Raw genomic sequence first — 17,693 nt, forward strand, 5'->3', positions numbered from 1 at the left:
CATTTATTCTTGCTCAGATAACACATCTGTCATCTACAATATGTTTATCTTTTGCAGAACGGATTATCAGTGAACTTAACAGCAGTGTCAGCTCCCGTAACCACCTCAAAGTAAGTTGGCACTTTCTTGTCAGAGTTGTATTGAGAACCAGTTTAGAAGATTTCAGTTGCTGTCTGGGGATGAACCAAATTGGATTAAGCTTTTACTTTGGCCGTGACTTCACTTGTCAGCCACGGTACTGTCCTTCTTCCCTTTGAAAATTTCTTCTTATTCGGAATATATCTGTCTTGCACCTCCCTCATTTTTTGCAAAAACTCCAGCCATTGCTGCTCTGTTGTCCTTCCTGCAAATGTCCCTTTCCAGTCAACTTCGGCCAGTTCCCCTCTCATGCTATTGTAATTTCCTTTATTCCACTGCAATACCGACACATTGGATTTTAATTTTTCCCTCTCAAATTTCAATGTGAACTCGATCATATTGTGATCACTGTTCCCTAAGGGTTCCTTAACCTAAGGCCCTCTTATCACCTCCAGATCACTGCACAGCATCCAATCCAGCACAGTCGATCCCCTAGTGGACTCAACAACAAGCTGTTCTAAAAAGCCATACCTTAGACATTCTACAATTCTCTCTCTTTGAGGTCCAGTACTGATCTAGTTTTTTTAATCCACTTTCATGTTAAAATCCCCAACGACTATCATGACATTGTCTTTCTGACATGCCTTTTCTATCTCTTGCTGTAATTTGTAATCTGCATCCCGGCTGCTGTTTGGAGGCCTGTATACAACTGCCATTAGTGTCCTTTTACACTTGCCATTTCTTAACTCAACCCACAGAGACTCCACACCTTCCAATCCTATGTCATCCCTTTCCAATGATTTAATATTATTTTTTATAAACAGAGCCACACCATCCCCTCTGCATACTAACCTATCTTTCCGATACACCATATATCCTCGGACTTTCAGCTCCCAATGCAATCATCCTTCAGCTAAGTTTCAGAGATGGCTAAAATGTCATACTTGCCAATCTGTAGCTGAATTTCAAGATCATCCATTTTATTCCTCATGCTGTGTGCATTCAAATAGAACACTTTCAGTCCAGTAGTTGTTGCTTTCTGTTTTAACTGTACCACTCCTCTATTGCCCTGTAACTCATGCCACTGGCTGTAATTAAGCCTCATCTCCTGCATGTTCTTTCTATAATCTCTGTTGTACCCTATCTTTGATTTATTTCCGTTTTCCCCTTCCTCAACCCTATCACTCTGGTGCCCTTTCCCATACCAAATTAGTTTAAACCCTCCTGAACAGCTCTATTAAATGTGCCCGCTAGGATATTGGACCCCTTTGGGTTCAGGTGTGACTCATCCTTTTTGTACAGGTTGTACCTTCCCCAGAAGAGGCTCCAATGATCCAGGACTCTGAAGCCCTGCCCCCTACACCAGTCTCTTAGCCACACATTAATACACATGATCATGCTATTCTTGCACTCGCTAGTACGTGGCACAGGCAGCAATCCTGACATTACTACCCTAGAGGTCCTGTGAGAGTGAATTGTGCCTATTCCCCTTACTGTTTGTTGTTGTTCCATTATTAAGTCGAGTCTGACTCTCCGTGACCTCATGAACTCCTGCACACCAAGCCTTCTTGTTGGAAGCTGCCTCCCTAAGATCCCCAACATAATATGCATTGTTTGGGTAATGTTACCTATACATCGTAGCCTCTGTCGTCCTCGCCTTCTTTTACCTTCTGTTTTACCGAACGTGAGGGTCTTCTCCAAGGAAACCTGTCTTCTCATGATGTAGCCAAAATATTTGAGCTTTTGTCTGATGATCAAGCCTCCTAGTGAGCAGTCTGGCTGTATTTCTTCAAGTATTGACTTGTTGGATCTTCTTGCTGTCCAGCGAACTCTTAACACTTTCCTCCAGCTTCCAAATTCAAAGGTATTGATTCTTTTGTGTTCAGCCTTAGTAACAGTCCAGCTCTCACCGCCATACATCACAAATAGAAATATCATAGACTTCATGGTATGGATCTTCGTAGACAATGTTATGTCTCCGCTCTTCAGCATTTTATCTAAATTTGCCATTGTTGCCTCCCCTGAAGTAAACGCTGTTTAATTTTGTGGCTGCAGTTATCATCTGTAGAAATCTTTGAAACCGAGAAAGACAAAATCCGTCACTGCTTCCACTTCCTTTCCATTTATTACCACGGAGTTAATAGGGCTGGTCAACATAATCTTGGTTTTCTTAATATTGAGCAACAAGCCAGGTTTTGCACTTCTTTTCTTTCACTTTGTTTAGAAGCTTCCTTAGATCCTGCTCATGTTCAGCCTTTAGAGTAGTATCGTCTGCATATCTGAGGTTGTTAATACTTCGTCCGGCAATTTTGTTTCCAACATTTGAGGCCTCTAGACCCCTTACTGTACTATCCTCAATTACAACTACCTATCTCTTCTCTCTCCACCCCTCTTGAACGATAGTACCCCAGTTTGGTTACTCATCATTCCTGTGGCCCCCAGTCTCATCCACGCAGAGAGCAACAATCTCAGACCTTTTGGGCAAGATCAAGGGCTGAGGGTTCTCGCAAGGATCCCCTACCTGTCTCACAAACAGTCACCCCCTCTTGTGCCAGGCTATAGACAATTGTAATCAATCCTCATGATGTCCAAAGTAAATTCATTATCAAAGTACATGTATTTCACCATTTACTATGCTGAAATTCAGTTTTTGCAGGCATTCACAGTAGAACTAAGAAATATAATACTATCAATGAGAAAGTACACACAAAGGCTGTCAAGAAACCAACATGCATTGATAATAATAATTGCATCTCATGTTTTCATGATGTGTTTCTCAGCAAGCCACTACTGCAAAAAAGCTTGTCCAAGCCTGCTTAGACAGCAGCTCGCGAGTTAATAGCACATATGCCAACGTCAGGTTTACTCCAGAAACAATGGTGACTTGTCTGATGGTCCCACTATCTAATCCAGTAAATGGTTAGCTAATTGTGAATGAAAAGCAAGACCAATATTATTGGATAAAATGAATAAACAGGGGAAAATGTGAAGTATATAGTGGGTGCTATTTTGACAGTTCAAGTCTGTACTGAAAGATTGTTCCCATGACTGAATAAACCCAACTAGACATTTCAACTATTCCCATTTTAATCCCTTATATTAAAAAAACTATTTATCCAGTCCTGAAGCATGGATGGATTACGGAATTTGTTGCAACAAATAAAAACTCTTTGGACTGCAAGTTGATATGATCCATTGGAATACTTTGCTACAATGAGTAAAGGCTGAATTTGCATGTTTTAATAAAGATTACACTGGGTAACAAAGATTTTGCTTCCTGAATACTTTTGGGTATATCTTGTGGATTTTGGGGTGCTGATCATAAAAATTGCCATGTAATTTCACTATGAAACACCATTTTCAAGTCAGAGTGTCCGATGCAAGATTAAGGAAGCATTTTTGTCGGTCCACAAGTCAAGCAGGTCATCCATGACAGGCAATTCAAAGAACTGCTCGTCAACTGGAGAAAATTGCTTAGAAGACATTCAAGAAATTTGTTGAAAATTTTCTTGTCAAATACAGAGCACCAAACTACATGCAGCTGGTTGACAACATGCTTCATGCATACAAAACCATGAAGTGCAACATGTCATTAAAGATTGATTTTCCTGCATTTCCATTTGGACTTCTTCCCTGTAAATCTTTGGGCTGTCAGTGACAAGTACGGTGAAAGGTTTCACCAGGATATGTGGTCATGGAGAAATGGTGTCAGGACAATTGGAATCTATCAATGCTGGCTGATCATTGTTGAACACTTAAGTGAGGAACCTCAGGCAAAGTATAAATGAAGCTAATTAACAAAGCATTTTTAGATTAGTTAAACGATTGCAAAGCATCAGCATCGTTATGCAAATAAGCACATTATATTCAATAAAAGTTCATGTTTTGTTTCTTCAAATTCCTACATGATGAAAGTAGTCTGAAAACATGTTTATGTTCAGCTTCAAGTGGTCTACTGAAGCCAAAAAAATTCTGAGGAATCAACACTTCAAAAAAAAAAAAATTGGCGTTCAGTGTTATTAGAATTGCATTATTGTATATAAATAGTCTTCCTCTACAGTTTGTTTCCTTTTTAACTAAAGCAGAAATCAGTAAAATTTATTTATGTAATGCTTTACATATTGGAAATCTGTGGTAGGGGGTTTAAACTGTGTCTATTAGAAAAAATTCTATCTTCTTCCAGTATGAAATTCGGCTTTGTGATGTTTCCAGATGGAAGGACGGCAGGGATTGATTGGTCGGATATCTCTTTGACAGACGTAGCTGATGACGGGGTCATTGGTGACCTGTACAGATTCAGTTTTACAGCAGGTGAGAAAAAAACTACCTATCCACTACAGAATTCACGTTAAAATGGGGCCATGTATACTGAACTGTCATTGATTCACTTTAAAATGATGTAGGTTAATTCTATTTCTAATGGAAAAGAATAGGAAGTGTCTTATTTCCTATGATCACTCTCAGAATTTGGTTAGCAGAGCAGATGTACAGGCATATATCTGCCATCTCTATTAACTGTATATAATCCTAGCTATTCTAAGCTAATATAGCTAATTTGTTGCCCAAGAATATAGTTGTCTTAATCACAAGGGGGACAATTAAACAGAACATCCATTATTTCACTATTTGTAGGAAGATTACAGAGTACAAACATACTTTAATGAAGCAGTGATACATCTTGATCTGAAAATCACTTCCATTTTGGTTTTAGGCTGATTGAACCATTATAGTGATAAAGATAACATATTATGGATTATATGGAATTTGCTTCATATTGTAATCACTAACTAATGGATTCTCATTAGATTTTAAGGCATGCCTATTTTCCTTCATTCATTTTTTTTCATATGACAGACAGCCAACTATTTAACCTACAAATATCCATTGATAAGAGTGCCTGTCCGCTACTCTGTGGAGGACTACTGTGGGAAAGTCGATTCTATGAGTGTGTGGCCAACTATCGCTTGAATTTAACTATTCGTGGTTGGGGCATAACTGAATTTTATTACAGGTAGGTCTCCTGTGAAGAGGTAATCAATATCATTACTCAGTAATATTTGAAGCTGAGGTAATTATGTTTGTTCCCTTATTAGAAATGAAAGTGGGCGGCAGGCTCAAGACCCAGTGTTAGCCAAAAGTTTCCAGGAACCTGTGGTGCCAGCATGCTCCAGGCTGGTACAGTCGTTCTCCAGTGAGGCGTGCCAATGCACTGCGATAGTGGGTGGTAAAGGAGCTCAGCTGGCGCAGCTGACGGAAATGCAGAAATGCTTTGGATTGCAGGTGAGTAAAACAGCAAAACAGTATGATACAATTACAATATTCCCAGGAGGTCTCGCTGGTAGGTAAATAAACAATGTTCAGGTGTGAAGACAGGGTAATAGGTTTTGTAACTTTAAAATATTTAGCTAATTCAAAGGAAGACACAGGAGTCCAAAATGCAGGTCAACGTTGAGTTTACTTTAAGTGAGGCATGCCCATATCATGTGACAACATATGCAATTAATGTATTTTTGCATAACTCTTAACTATTTAAATGAGTAAGGATGCTTAATCACATATATAAATACAAGATTACTCAAATATTCCTTAAATATTAAATACACAACACTCCACCTTGCTTAGCTGTAAACTTAACAAAGAATGCATCTCAACTATATACACAGTATACTATAAAACGCAACTACTATCAACAGACATCCACAGAACAGTAAGTTTAATTTGAACCATTCAGGCCTTTCCTGACATGAGAATCACACTGCTTTGTAGGTGAGACATGTGGCTGTGACAGCAATCTCAGGTTCTGGGCCTCCTTCGTGGTGGTTATAGGAGTTGACTCGGTGAGACTGCAGGATGTGGTCTTGACAGTTCTGGTCACCTTTCTTCTTACATAGAACATAGAACATAGAATAGTACAGCACAGTACAGGCCCTTTGGCCCACAATGTTGTGCCAACCCTCAAACCCTGCCTCCCATATAAGCCCCCACCTTAAATTCCTCCATATACCTGTCTAGTAGTCTCTTAAACTTCACTAGTGTATCTGCCTCCACCACTGACTCAGGCAGTGCATTCCACACACCAACCACTCTCTGAGTAAAAAACCTTCCTCTAATATCCCCCTTGAACTTCCCACCCCTTACCTTAAAGCCATATCCTCTTGTATTGAGCAGTGGTGCCCTGGGGAAGAGGCGCTGGCTATCCACTCTATCTATTCCTCTTATTATCTTGTACACCTCTATCATGTCTCCTCTCATCCTCCTTCTCTCCAAAGAGTAAAGCCCTAGCTCCCTTAATCTCTGATCATAATGCATGCTCTCCAAACCAAGCAGCATCCTGGTAAATCTCCTCTGTACCCTTTCCAATGCTTCTACATCCTTCCTGTAGTGAGGCGACCAGAACTGGACACAGTACTCCAAGTGTGGCCTAACCAGAGTTCTATAGAGCTGCATCATTACATCACAACTCTTAAACTCAATCCCTCGATTTATGAAAGCTAACACCCATAAGCTTTCTTAACTACCCTATTCACCTGTGAGGCAACTTTCAGGGATCTGTGGACACGTACCCCCAGATCCCTCTGCTCCTCCACACTACCAAGTATCCTGTCATTTAATTTGTACTCTGCCTTGGAGTTTGTCCTTCCAAAGTGTACCACCTCACACTTCTCCAGGTTGAACTCCATCTGCCACTTCTCAGCCCACTTCTGCATCCTATCAATGTCTCTCTGCAATCTGCCACAATTCTCTACACTATCTACAACACCACCAACCTTTGTGTTGTCTGCAAACTTGCCAACCCACCCTTCTACCCCAACATCCAGATCGTTAAAAATCACGAAAAGTGAGGTCCCAGAACAGATCCTTGTGAGACACCACTAGTCACAATCCTCCAATCTGAATGTACTCCCTCCACTACGACCCTCTGCCTTCTGCAGGCAAGCCAATTCTGAATTCAGCTGGCCAAACTTCCCTGGATCCCATGCCTTCTGACTTTCTGAATAAGCCTACCGTGTGGAACCTTGTCAAATGCCTTACTAAAATCCATATAGATCACATCCACTGCACTACCCTTATCTATATGCCTGGTCACCTCCTCAAAAAATTCTATCATGCTTGTTAGACATGATCTGCCCTTCACAAAGCCATGCTGACTGTCCCTGGTCAGACCATGATTCTCTAAGTGCCCATAGATCCTATCTCTTCCAACAGCTTTACCACCACAGATGTAAGGCTCACTGGTCTATAATTACCCGGACTATCCCTACTACCTTTTTTCAACAAGGGGACAACATTCGCTTCCCTCCAATCCTCCGGTACCATTCCCGTGGACAACGAGGACATAAAGATCCTAGCCAGAGGCTCAGCAATCTCTTTCCTCGCATTGTGGAGCAGCCTGGGGAATATTCCGTCAGGCCCCGAGGCCTTATCCGTCTTAATGTATTTTAACAACTCCAACACCTCCTCTCCCTTAATATCAACATGCTCCAGAACATCAACCTCACTCATATTGTCCTCACCATCATCAAGTTTCCTCTCATTGGTGAATACCGAAGAGAAGTATTCATTGAAGACCTCGCTCACTTCCACAGCCTCCAGGCTCATCTTCCCACCTTTATCTCTAATTGATCCTACCTTCACTCCTGTCATCCTTTTTTTCTTCACATAATTGAAGAATGCCTTGGGGTTTTCCTTTACCCTACTCGCCAAGGCCTTCTCATGCCCCCTTCTTGCTCTTCTCAGCCCCTTCTTAAGCTCTTTTCTTGCAATAGACCCATCTGATCCCTGCTTCCTAAACCTCATGTGTGCTGCCTTCTTCCACCTGACTAGATTTTCCACCTCACTTGTCACCCATGGTTCCTTCACCCTACCATTCTTTATCTTCCTCACCGGGACAAATTTATCCCTAACACCCTGCAAGAGATCTCTAAACATCGACCACATGTCCATAGTACATTTCCCTGCAAAAACATCATCCCAATTCACACCTGCAACTTCTAGCCTTATAGCCTCATAATTTGTCCTTCCCCAATCAGAAATTTTCCTGTCCTCTCTGATTCTATCCTTTTCCATGATAATGCTAAAGGCCAGGGAGCGGTGGTCACTGTCCCCCAGATGCTGACCCACTGAGAGATCTGTGACCTGACCCGGTTCATTACCTTGTACTGGATCTAGTGTGGCATTCCCCCTAGTCGGCCTGTCCACATACTGTGACAGGAATCCGTCGTGGACACACTTAACAAACTCTGCCCCATCTAAACCCTTGGAACTAATTAGGTGCCAATCAATATTAGGGAAGTTAAAGTCACCCATGATAACAACACTGTTATTTTTGCACCTTTCCAAAATCTGCCTCCCAGTCTGCTCCTCTGTATCTCTGCTGCTACCAGGGGGCCTATAGAATACCCCCAATAGAGTAACTGCTCCCTTCCTGTTCCTGACTTCCACCCATACTGACTCAAAAGAGGATCCTGCTGCATTACCCACCCTTTCTGTAGCTGTAATAGTATCCCTGACCAGTAATGCCACCCCTCCTCCCCTTTTTCCGCCCTCTCGATCCCTTTTAAAGCACTGAAATCCAGGAATATTGAGAATCCATTCCTGCCCTGGTGCCAGCCAAGTCTCTGTAACGTCCACTACATCATAATTCCATGTATGTATCCAAGCTTTGTTCCTGATGCTAGTTGCACTGAGGTACACACATTTCAGCCCTTCTATCTTATTGTCTTTACACTGTTTATTCTGCTTCTCTTTCCTCAAAGCCTCTCTATATGTTAGATCTGGCTTTATTCCATGCACTTCTTTCACTGCTCTATCGCTCTGGGTCTCATCATCCTTGCAAATTAGTTTAAACCCTCCCGAGCCATGCTAGCAAACCTACCTGCAAGGATATTGCTCCCTCTCGAGTTCAGGTCATAGTCATAGTCATAGTCATACTTTATTGATCCCAGGGGGAAATTGGTTTTCATTACAGTTGCACCATAAATAATGAATAGTAATATAAATAGTAATAGAACCATAAATACTTAAATAGTAGTATGTAAATTATGCCAGTAAATTATGAAATAAGTCCAGGACCAGCCTATTGGCTCAGGGTGTCTGACCCTCCAAGGGAGGAGTTGTAAAGTTTGATGGCCACAGGCAGGAATGACTTCCTATGATGCTCTGTGTTGCATCTTGGAGGAATGAGTCTCTGGCTGAATGTACTCCTGTGCCCAGCCAGTACATTATGTGTGGATGGGAGACATTGACCAAGATGGCATGCAACTTAGACAGCATCCTCTTTTCAGACACCACCGTGAGAGAGCCCAGTTCCATCCCCACAACATCACTGGCCTTACGAATGAGTTTGTTGATTCTGTTGGTGTCTGCCACCCTCAGCCTGCTGCCCCAGCACACAACAGCAAACCTGATAGCACTGGCCACCACAGAATCGTAGAACATCCTCAGCATCGTCCAGCAGATGTTAAAGGACCTCAGTCTCCTCAGGAAATAGAGACGGCTCTGACCCTTCTTGTAGACAGCCTTAGTGTTCTTTGATCAGTCCAGTTTATTGTCAATACGTATCCCCAGGTATTTGTAATCCTCCACCATGTCCACACTGACCCCCTGGATGAAAACAGGGGTCACCGGTGCCTTAGCTCTCCTCAGGTCTACCACCAGCTCCTGAATCTTTTTCACATTAAGCTGCAGATAATTCTGCTCACACCATGTGACAAAGTTTCCTACAGTAGCCCTGTACTCGACCTCATCTCCCTTGCTGATGCATCCAACTGTGGCAGAGGCATCCGAAAGCTTCTGAAGATGACAAGACTCTGTGCAGTAGTTGAAGTCCGAGGTGTAAATGGTGAAGAGAAAGGGAGACAAGATAGTCCCCTGTGGAGCCCCAGTGCTGCTGATCACTCTGTCGGACACACTGTGTTGCAAGCACACGTACTGTGGTCTGCCAGTCAGGTAATCAAGAATCCATGACACCAGGGGAGCATCCACCTGCATCGCTGTCAGCTTCTCCCCCAGCAGAGCAGGGCGGATGGTGTTGAACGCACTAGAGAAGTCAAAAAACATGACCCTCACAGTGCTCGCTGGTGCAACCCATCAAATCTGTACAGGTCCCACCTTCCCCAGAAGAGATCCCAATGATCCAAAAATCTATAACCCTGCTCCCTGCACCGACTCCGCAGCCGTGCATTCAACTGCCATCTCCCCCAATTCTTACCATCACTGTCACGTAGCACTGGCAGCAATCCTGAGAACGCCACCCTTGAGGTTCTGTTCTTCTGCCTTCTGCCTAGTTCCCGAAACTCACACTTCAGGACCTCATCCCTCTTCCTGCCTCTGTCGTTGGTCCCAACATGTATCATGACTTCTGGTTGCTTTCCCTCTCGTGCCAGGATGTCATGCACCCGGTCAGAGACATCCCGGACCCTGGCACCTGGGAGGCAACAAACCATGCGGCTGTCCTTCTCACGTCCACAAAATCTCCTGTCTGCTCCCCTGACTATAGAGTCTCCAATGACGACAGCTCTCCTCTTCTCCGTCCCACGCTTCTGCACCACCGGGTCAGCCTCAGTGCCGGAGGCCCTGCCACCGTGGCTCACACCTGGTCGGTTGTCCCCGTCAACAGTATCCAGTACGGTAAACTTATTATTCAGGGGAATGGCTACAGGGGTGCTCTGCACTACCTGTCTGCTCACCTTCGCTTCCCCCCCTTCCTTTTTCTTCTTCGAGTTTGTGCACCTTGATGTTAGGAAGATGCATTTAGTTCACTGGAGCATTTTCTCATTAATCCTTATCATGCTTCCTTTACGACCTGATCTCTCCTCTTGGTTTCCTCATCCACAATATCATCTGACGAGTTCTTTTTTTCTTAACTCCATTGACTCCTTTCTTTTTGGCCTTCCATTCATCAAGCTGGGCTTTAGTTTTTTGCATCTACTTTTACAAGCAGCTTTTTGTCTCCCACCTGGAGTTCATGCAATGACCTTAATGCACCCACAGTAGATTCCGGTTCTTAATACTTTCAAAAGCCAAATGCTTGCAACTTTCCTCAAGCTCCTTGAACTCTCTTCCAGCTGAAAACCAAGTCACATTTTGCAAAAATGTTGTAGTTGGAACACTGCTTTTGCCACTTTTATGCTTCCTGTGTACAGCATGGTCCTTCCTTGGTACAATATGCTTTCTTACTAGAGGCACGGAGGTTGGCACCAATACCTGTTTGTCCTCTGTTGGGTAAAAGTTCATGATGTTCAGCATAGAGACAGTTGTGGGTACATGAGTCATAGATAAATGGAGGGCTATGTAGGAGGGAAGGGTTAGTTTAGTCTTAAGAGTAGGTTAAAAAGTTGGCACTCAAGTGGAATGAAAAAGCCTGTACTATGCTGTACTGTTCTATCTTCTCTATTCTAGTACAACTTTCAGGGCTTAAATTTGTCCTATGTAATGGATAGCAAAGGGACAGTTTTATGCAAGAATGAATTTTCAGTAATCTGTAGGAGAAATCTTGATTTTCACCAGATTGGAGAGCCTCCCATTCTGGAAATTGAAAGCTAGTGGGTAGGTGAAAATCTTCAAATAGCACAGATTTTGATTTTTAAATACATTGCCTCTCTACACATACCTACCTTTGTCCTGCTGCTTTGCTCCACTCCAGATGGCTAATGCTCCAACTCAATGTCTTGCTGCTGGCCATACTTGTCCCAATATATTGAGTAAACTAGTTACCTGAGTGGTAACCTGAAAACGTTGTTCTGATATCAGTTATGGCTTTCCCTTCATGTTGGACACTAAAACTGGTATTGGTTCTTCAAGTGTAACTCTCCTGCCCCCCCATAGCATAGAACTTACTTTCTGAATCACTTTTCTGTCACAACCCTCTTTTAAAAAAGGTAAGAAAAAGAAAACACTGGGATTTAACTAAAGTTGTCCTAATGCCTTTCATATTTACTCTCATTCAGAGGGTAGTTGTATATTTTAGGCATTTGTAGTGTTTAATGAAAATGACACAGCAACGCAGCAATTTATGATGTTGTTTAACAGCATCAGGGGCTAGGGTTTGACTATGAGCTTCGATATTGGGTTCAGGATAGGAAATTTGCACTTTTTAAAATTCTGTCGCTGTGTGAGTTTCCTCCTCCATCACATCAGAGGGCAAGTTAATTACAAACACAAGAGATTCTGCAGATACGAGGAAATCTGCAGATGCTGGAATTTCAAGCAACACACATAAAAATTGCTGGTGAACGCAGCAGGCCAGGCAGCATCTCTAGGAAGAGGTACAGCCGACGTTTCGGGCCGAGACCCTTCGTCAGGACTAACTGAAAGAAGAGCTAGTAAGAGATTTGAAAGTGGAGTGGGAGGGGGAGATCCAAAATGATAGGAGAAGACAGGAGGGGGAGGGATGGAGCCAAGAGCTGGACAGTTGATTGGCAAAAGGGATACGAGAGGATCATGGGACGGGAAGCCCAGGGAGAAAGAAAGGGGGAGGGGGGATGCCCAGAGGATGTTTCTGCAGATGTTAGAAATCCAGAGTAACGTATACAAAATGCGGCAGGAACTCAGTAGGTCAGGCAACATCTATAGAAAGGAATAAAGAGTTGACGTTTTGGGCTGAGACCATCTTGGTTCAAAAGGTCGATTCTTCATTCATCTCCATAGATGCTGCCTGACTTGCTGAGGTCTACCTGCACATTGTGTGTTACTCTGTTAAGTTAATTGCCTACTTTAATTACCCATTAATATAAGTTAATGGCAGTTCCACTGAAATGAGATGAGCTTGAAATGTTCTCTTTCTTTTGATACAAGAATAGATGTATTCCAGTATCTTTGAGTGGATGGTTCCAAATTATTTATTTGAAAATATTAGTTAATTCTAACATTGCATAAAAGTGATAGATAAAGCCAGTTCACTCCATATAACCATATAACAATTACAGCACAGAAACAGGCCATCTCGACCCTTCTAGTCTGTGCCAAACTCTAACTGTCACCTAGTCCCACAGACCTGCACAAAGCCCATAACCCTCCTTTCCTTTCCTGTCCACATAGCTGTCCAATTTAACTTTAAACGACAACATTGAACCTGCCTCAACCACTTCTGCTGGAAGCTCGTTCCACACAACTACCACTCTCTGGGTAAAGAAGTTCCCCCTCATGTTAGCCCTAAACTTTTGCCCTTTAACTCTCAACTCAAGTCCTCTTGTTTGAATCTCCTCCACTGTCAATGGAAAAAGCCTATCCACGTCAACTCTATCTATCCCCCTCATAATTTTAAATACCTCTATCAAGTCTCCCCTCAACCTTCTATGCTCCAAAGAATAAAGACCCAACTTGTTCAACCTTTCTCTGTAACTTAGGTGATGAAACCCAGGTAACATTCTAGTAAATCTTCTCTGTACTCTCTCTAATTTGTTGACATCTTTCCCATAAATCGGTGACCAAAACTGTACACAATACTCCAAATTTGGCCTCACCAATGCCTTGTACAATTTCAACATTACATCCCAACTCCTATACTCAATGCTCTGATTTATAAAGGCCAGCATACCAAAAGCTTTCTTCACCACCCTATCCACATGAGATTCCACCTTCAGGGAACTATGCACCATTATTCCTAGATCCCTCTGTTCGACTGCATTCTTCAACATCCTAGCATTTACCATGTATGTCCTATTTTGATTAGTCATACCAAAATGTAGCACCTCACATTTATCAGCATTAAACTCCATCTGCTATCTTTCAGACCACTCTTCTAACTGGCCCAAATCTCTCTGCAAGCTTTGAAAGCCTACTTCATTATCCACAACTCCACCTATCTTAGTATCATCTGCATACTTACTCATCCAATTTACCACTCCATCATCCAGATCATTAATGTATATGATAAATAACATTGGACCCAGTACAGATCCCTGAGGCACACCACTAGTCACCGGCCTCCAACCTGACAAACAGTTATCCACCACCACTCTCTGGCATCTCCCATCCAGCCACTGCTGAATCCATTTTACTACTTCAATATTAATACCTAACAATTGAACCTTCCTAACCAACCTTCCATGTGAGACCTTGTCAAAGGCCTTACTGAAGTCCATATAGATAACATCCACCGCTTTACCCTCGTCAACTTTCCTAGTAACCTCTTCAAAAATTTCAATAAGATTTGTCAGACATGACCTTCCACGTACGAATCCATGTTGACTGTTCGAAGTAAAGAAATATTTTTTTTTTCTGTCTGCCAGTTTATTGTACCTAGGGGTTTCTGTGTCACGAGAGCAGCTCTAGAGCACCAGATGAAAATGAACAGCAGTCTCCAGCAAGCTGTGTCAGAAATCAGTGATGAAACCAGGTATGTCCTTCCTCAATTAAAATAAAAGTTGTTAAATAATTAAATCTTAGATTTTTAAAGCTCTTTCAAGTTTCTCTTCAGAACTGATAATGAAGTAAAATTCAGGTAGTGTATTAGCATTCTTGATATGTGCCACTCCAATCACTTTCTGATTTTTAACTGCACTTTTTTTTTCTGTTTCAGTAGCACTCACAGAAGTGGAAACCTGCGTGAACTGTGTGAAAGGTAAAAACGGTCATAGAAAAAGTCCTTTTGAAGGCAACGTTTTTTAACATCACTATATTTCTAATGTTTTAATGAGTCAAAACATTCTATACACTGCTGTGCCCACAATTATTGGAAGGACAATTAACTTTTAAACACTGAAACACCTTTAAGGTCAAACAATGAGTAGGAGGACAAGGTTCATAGAATCAGAAGTTACAAAGGAAGTTAAAACAAACATGAGAATTTCAGAATGGAGATTAAAAGGCCAAATCAAAAACATGATGGGTAAGTAAGAAATGTGAAAAAGGACACAGGCACAGGCACAGGCACAGGCAGCAGGGATTTAGTCATAATCATAGTCATACTTTATTGATCCCAGGGGAAATTGGTTTTCGTTACAGTTGCACCATAAATAATAAATAGTGTTAGAACCATAAATAGTTAAATAGTAACATCTAAATTATGCCAGTAAATTATGAAATAAGTCCAGGACCAGCCTATTGGCTCAGGGTGTCTGACCTTCCAAGGGAGGAGTTGTAAAGTTTGATGGCCACAGGCAGGAATGACTTCTTATGACGCTCTGTGTTACATCTCGGTGGAATGAGTCTCTGGCTGAATGTACTCCTGTGCCCAGCCAGTACATTATGTAGTGGATGGGAGACATTGACCAAGATGGCATGCAACTTGGACAGCATCCTCTTTTCAGACACCACCGTCAGAGAATCCAGTTCCATCCCCACAACATCACTGGCCTTATGAATGAGTTTGTTGATTCTGTTGGTGTCTGCCACCCTCAGCCTGCTGCCCCAGCACACAACAGCAAACATGATAGCACTGGCCACCACAGACTCGTAGAACATCCTCAGCATCGTCCGGCAGATGTTAAAGGACCTCAGTCTCCTCAGGAAATAGAGACGGCTCTGACCCTTCTTGTAGACAGCCTCAGTGTTCTTTGACCAGTCCAGTTTATTGTCAATTCGTATCCCCAGTTATTTGTAATCCTCCACCATGTCCACACTGACCCCCTGGATGGAAACAGGGGTCACCGGTACCTTAGCTCTCCTCAGGTCTACCACCAGCTCCTTAGTCTTTTTCACATTAAGCTGCAGATAATTCTGCTCACACCATGTGACAAAGTTTCCTACCGTAGCCCTGTACTCAGCCTCATCTCCCTTGCTGATGCATCCATCTATGGCAGAGTCATCCGAAAACTTCTGAAGATGACAAGACTCTGTGCAGTAGTTGAAGTCCGAGGTGTAAATGGTGAAGAGAAAGGTGACCAATCTACGCAAGGTGATACCAACTGAGATGAAAAGCAGGTGACCAATCTTCAGAAAAGTTGTGCCTTCGAGATTATGAATTATTCTGCATAATGATTTTTTTATTTTAAAAAATCTGACACTAATTAAACATCTGAGCAAAGAGTTATAATGAGCTTTGTTTTCTGGAACATGAACTGCCCTTCACTGTTCTCCAGGTGCATTGAGTTGTTCGAAAACACCAAACTGGCTCCAGAGATTGAAAAAGCCATTCACGATCAATTGGCTGAGCTGAGGCTGTTGGGAACTGAGCAGCGATTGGCCGTCAGGTCCAGTGCGCTTGGGGAGGACACTGAGGATTCGTCTGCTGCAGGGCAGCTCAGCACCGAACTGGGATTGAAAGGCTTTGAACAGGTGAGAAAGATACTGAGTGGGTCTATCGCAGTATGATGGGGAAAATAAAGAGTCAGTGAAAAATTTTGTAATCTATTAAATTTATCTCCAGTTAAAAGATCAGAATTTCCTAATAATTTGAATTAAATAATTTATTCAAAGTCTCAATATGGCAATTGAAATCTGTAATCAGCAGCTTTGTGTTCATTCTTGAACTATGTGTAGGTAAAATTTATTCTTGACTTGAATATAGCTTTGAATAGATTCACTCTAATGGAGTCTCACCTGTGTTTCAGTTGTTCATCTAAGTACATAGTTGTGTGACTGCTTGACTCCACCACACCTACAGGCTGTGTGTTCCAGATTTTAAGCACTCACTGGGTGAAAAAATGCCCTTAATCATATTGTCAACAGTTATGGACTTGCCTGTGAAGGAGAAAGAGTTTATTTGTTACTTATCACCATCTGTGGAAAGCGGCCAGTGAAGGAGTGGAGCTTTGAGGCTTTGACTCGAGAGGCTTCGATGAGAAGAGGCGGAGGACAAGCTCGCTCGCAGTTAGTCTTTACAATGCCTCCTGAGATGGTGATGTGCCTCTCATGTGAGATGTGGCAGTCTTGGGGGAACGCCCCTCTCCCGCAGAGTCACATCTGCCAGAAGTGCATACGGCTGGGCGATCTGGAAGACCATGAAAGGAATCTGGAGCAGCAGCTGGGTGACCTTGGACTCATAAGGGAGAATGAGGCAGTCATAGATGAGAGCTACAGGGAGGTAGTCACACCTAGGCTGTCGGAAGCAGGTCGTTGGGTGGCAGTCAGAGGGGGGAAAGTGAAGGTGAGCAGACAGGTAGTGCAGAACACCCCTGTAGCCATTCCCCTGAATAATAAGTTTACCGTCCTGGATACTGTTGGCGGCTATGACCGACCAGGTGTGAGCCACGGTGGCAGGGCCTCCAGCACTGAGTCTGACCCGGTGGTGCAGAAGGGTGGGACAGAGAAGAGAAGAGCTGTTGTCATTGGAGACTCTATAGTCAGGGGAGCAGACAGGAGATTTTGTGGACATGAGAAGCACACCCGCATGGTTTGTTGCCTCTCGGGTGCGAGGGTCCAGGATGTCTCTGACTGGGTGCATGACATCCTGGTACGAGAAGGAAAGCAACCAGAAGTTGTGATACATAGGCAGGAAGAGGGATGAGGTCCTGAAGTGTGAGTTTCGAGAACTAGGCAGAAGGCTGAAGAACAGGACCTCAAGGGCGACGTTCTCAGGATTGCTGCCAGTGCTACGTGACAGTGATGGTAAGAATTGGGGGAGATGGCAGTTGAATGCGTGGCTGAGGAGTTGGTACAGGGAGCAGGGTTTTAGATTTTTGGATCATTGGGATCTCTTCTGGGGAAGGTGGGACCTGTACAGAATGGATCTG

General features: G+C 43.0%; 1 protein-coding gene across 5 annotated transcripts in view; it reads left to right on the forward strand.

Moving 5' to 3' along the window:
- The window catches only part of LOC140210700 (rifampicin phosphotransferase-like), a 208,439-nt gene that overhangs the window by 60,486 nt on the left and 130,260 nt on the right, over window positions 1–17,693 (forward strand). For 4 of the 5 annotated variants that reach the window (XM_072279895.1, XM_072279897.1, XM_072279898.1 and 1 more), the window contains 7 exons: window positions 58–110; window positions 4,262–4,389; window positions 4,933–5,089; window positions 5,172–5,358; window positions 14,310–14,416; window positions 14,600–14,641; window positions 16,101–16,296. In XM_072279895.1, the coding sequence (XP_072135996.1) occupies window positions 58–110; window positions 4,262–4,389; window positions 4,933–5,089; window positions 5,172–5,358; window positions 14,310–14,416; window positions 14,600–14,641; window positions 16,101–16,296 (870 nt within the window). The remainder of the gene's footprint in view (window positions 1–57; window positions 111–4,261; window positions 4,390–4,932; window positions 5,090–5,171; window positions 5,359–14,309; window positions 14,417–14,599; window positions 14,642–16,100; window positions 16,297–17,693) is intronic. The other variant, XM_072279896.1, reaches the window with a different exon arrangement.

Source organism: Mobula birostris, chromosome 15, assembly GCF_030028105.1.
Source record: "Mobula birostris isolate sMobBir1 chromosome 15, sMobBir1.hap1, whole genome shotgun sequence".
Taxonomy (NCBI): Eukaryota; Metazoa; Chordata; class Chondrichthyes; order Myliobatiformes; family Myliobatidae; genus Mobula; species Mobula birostris.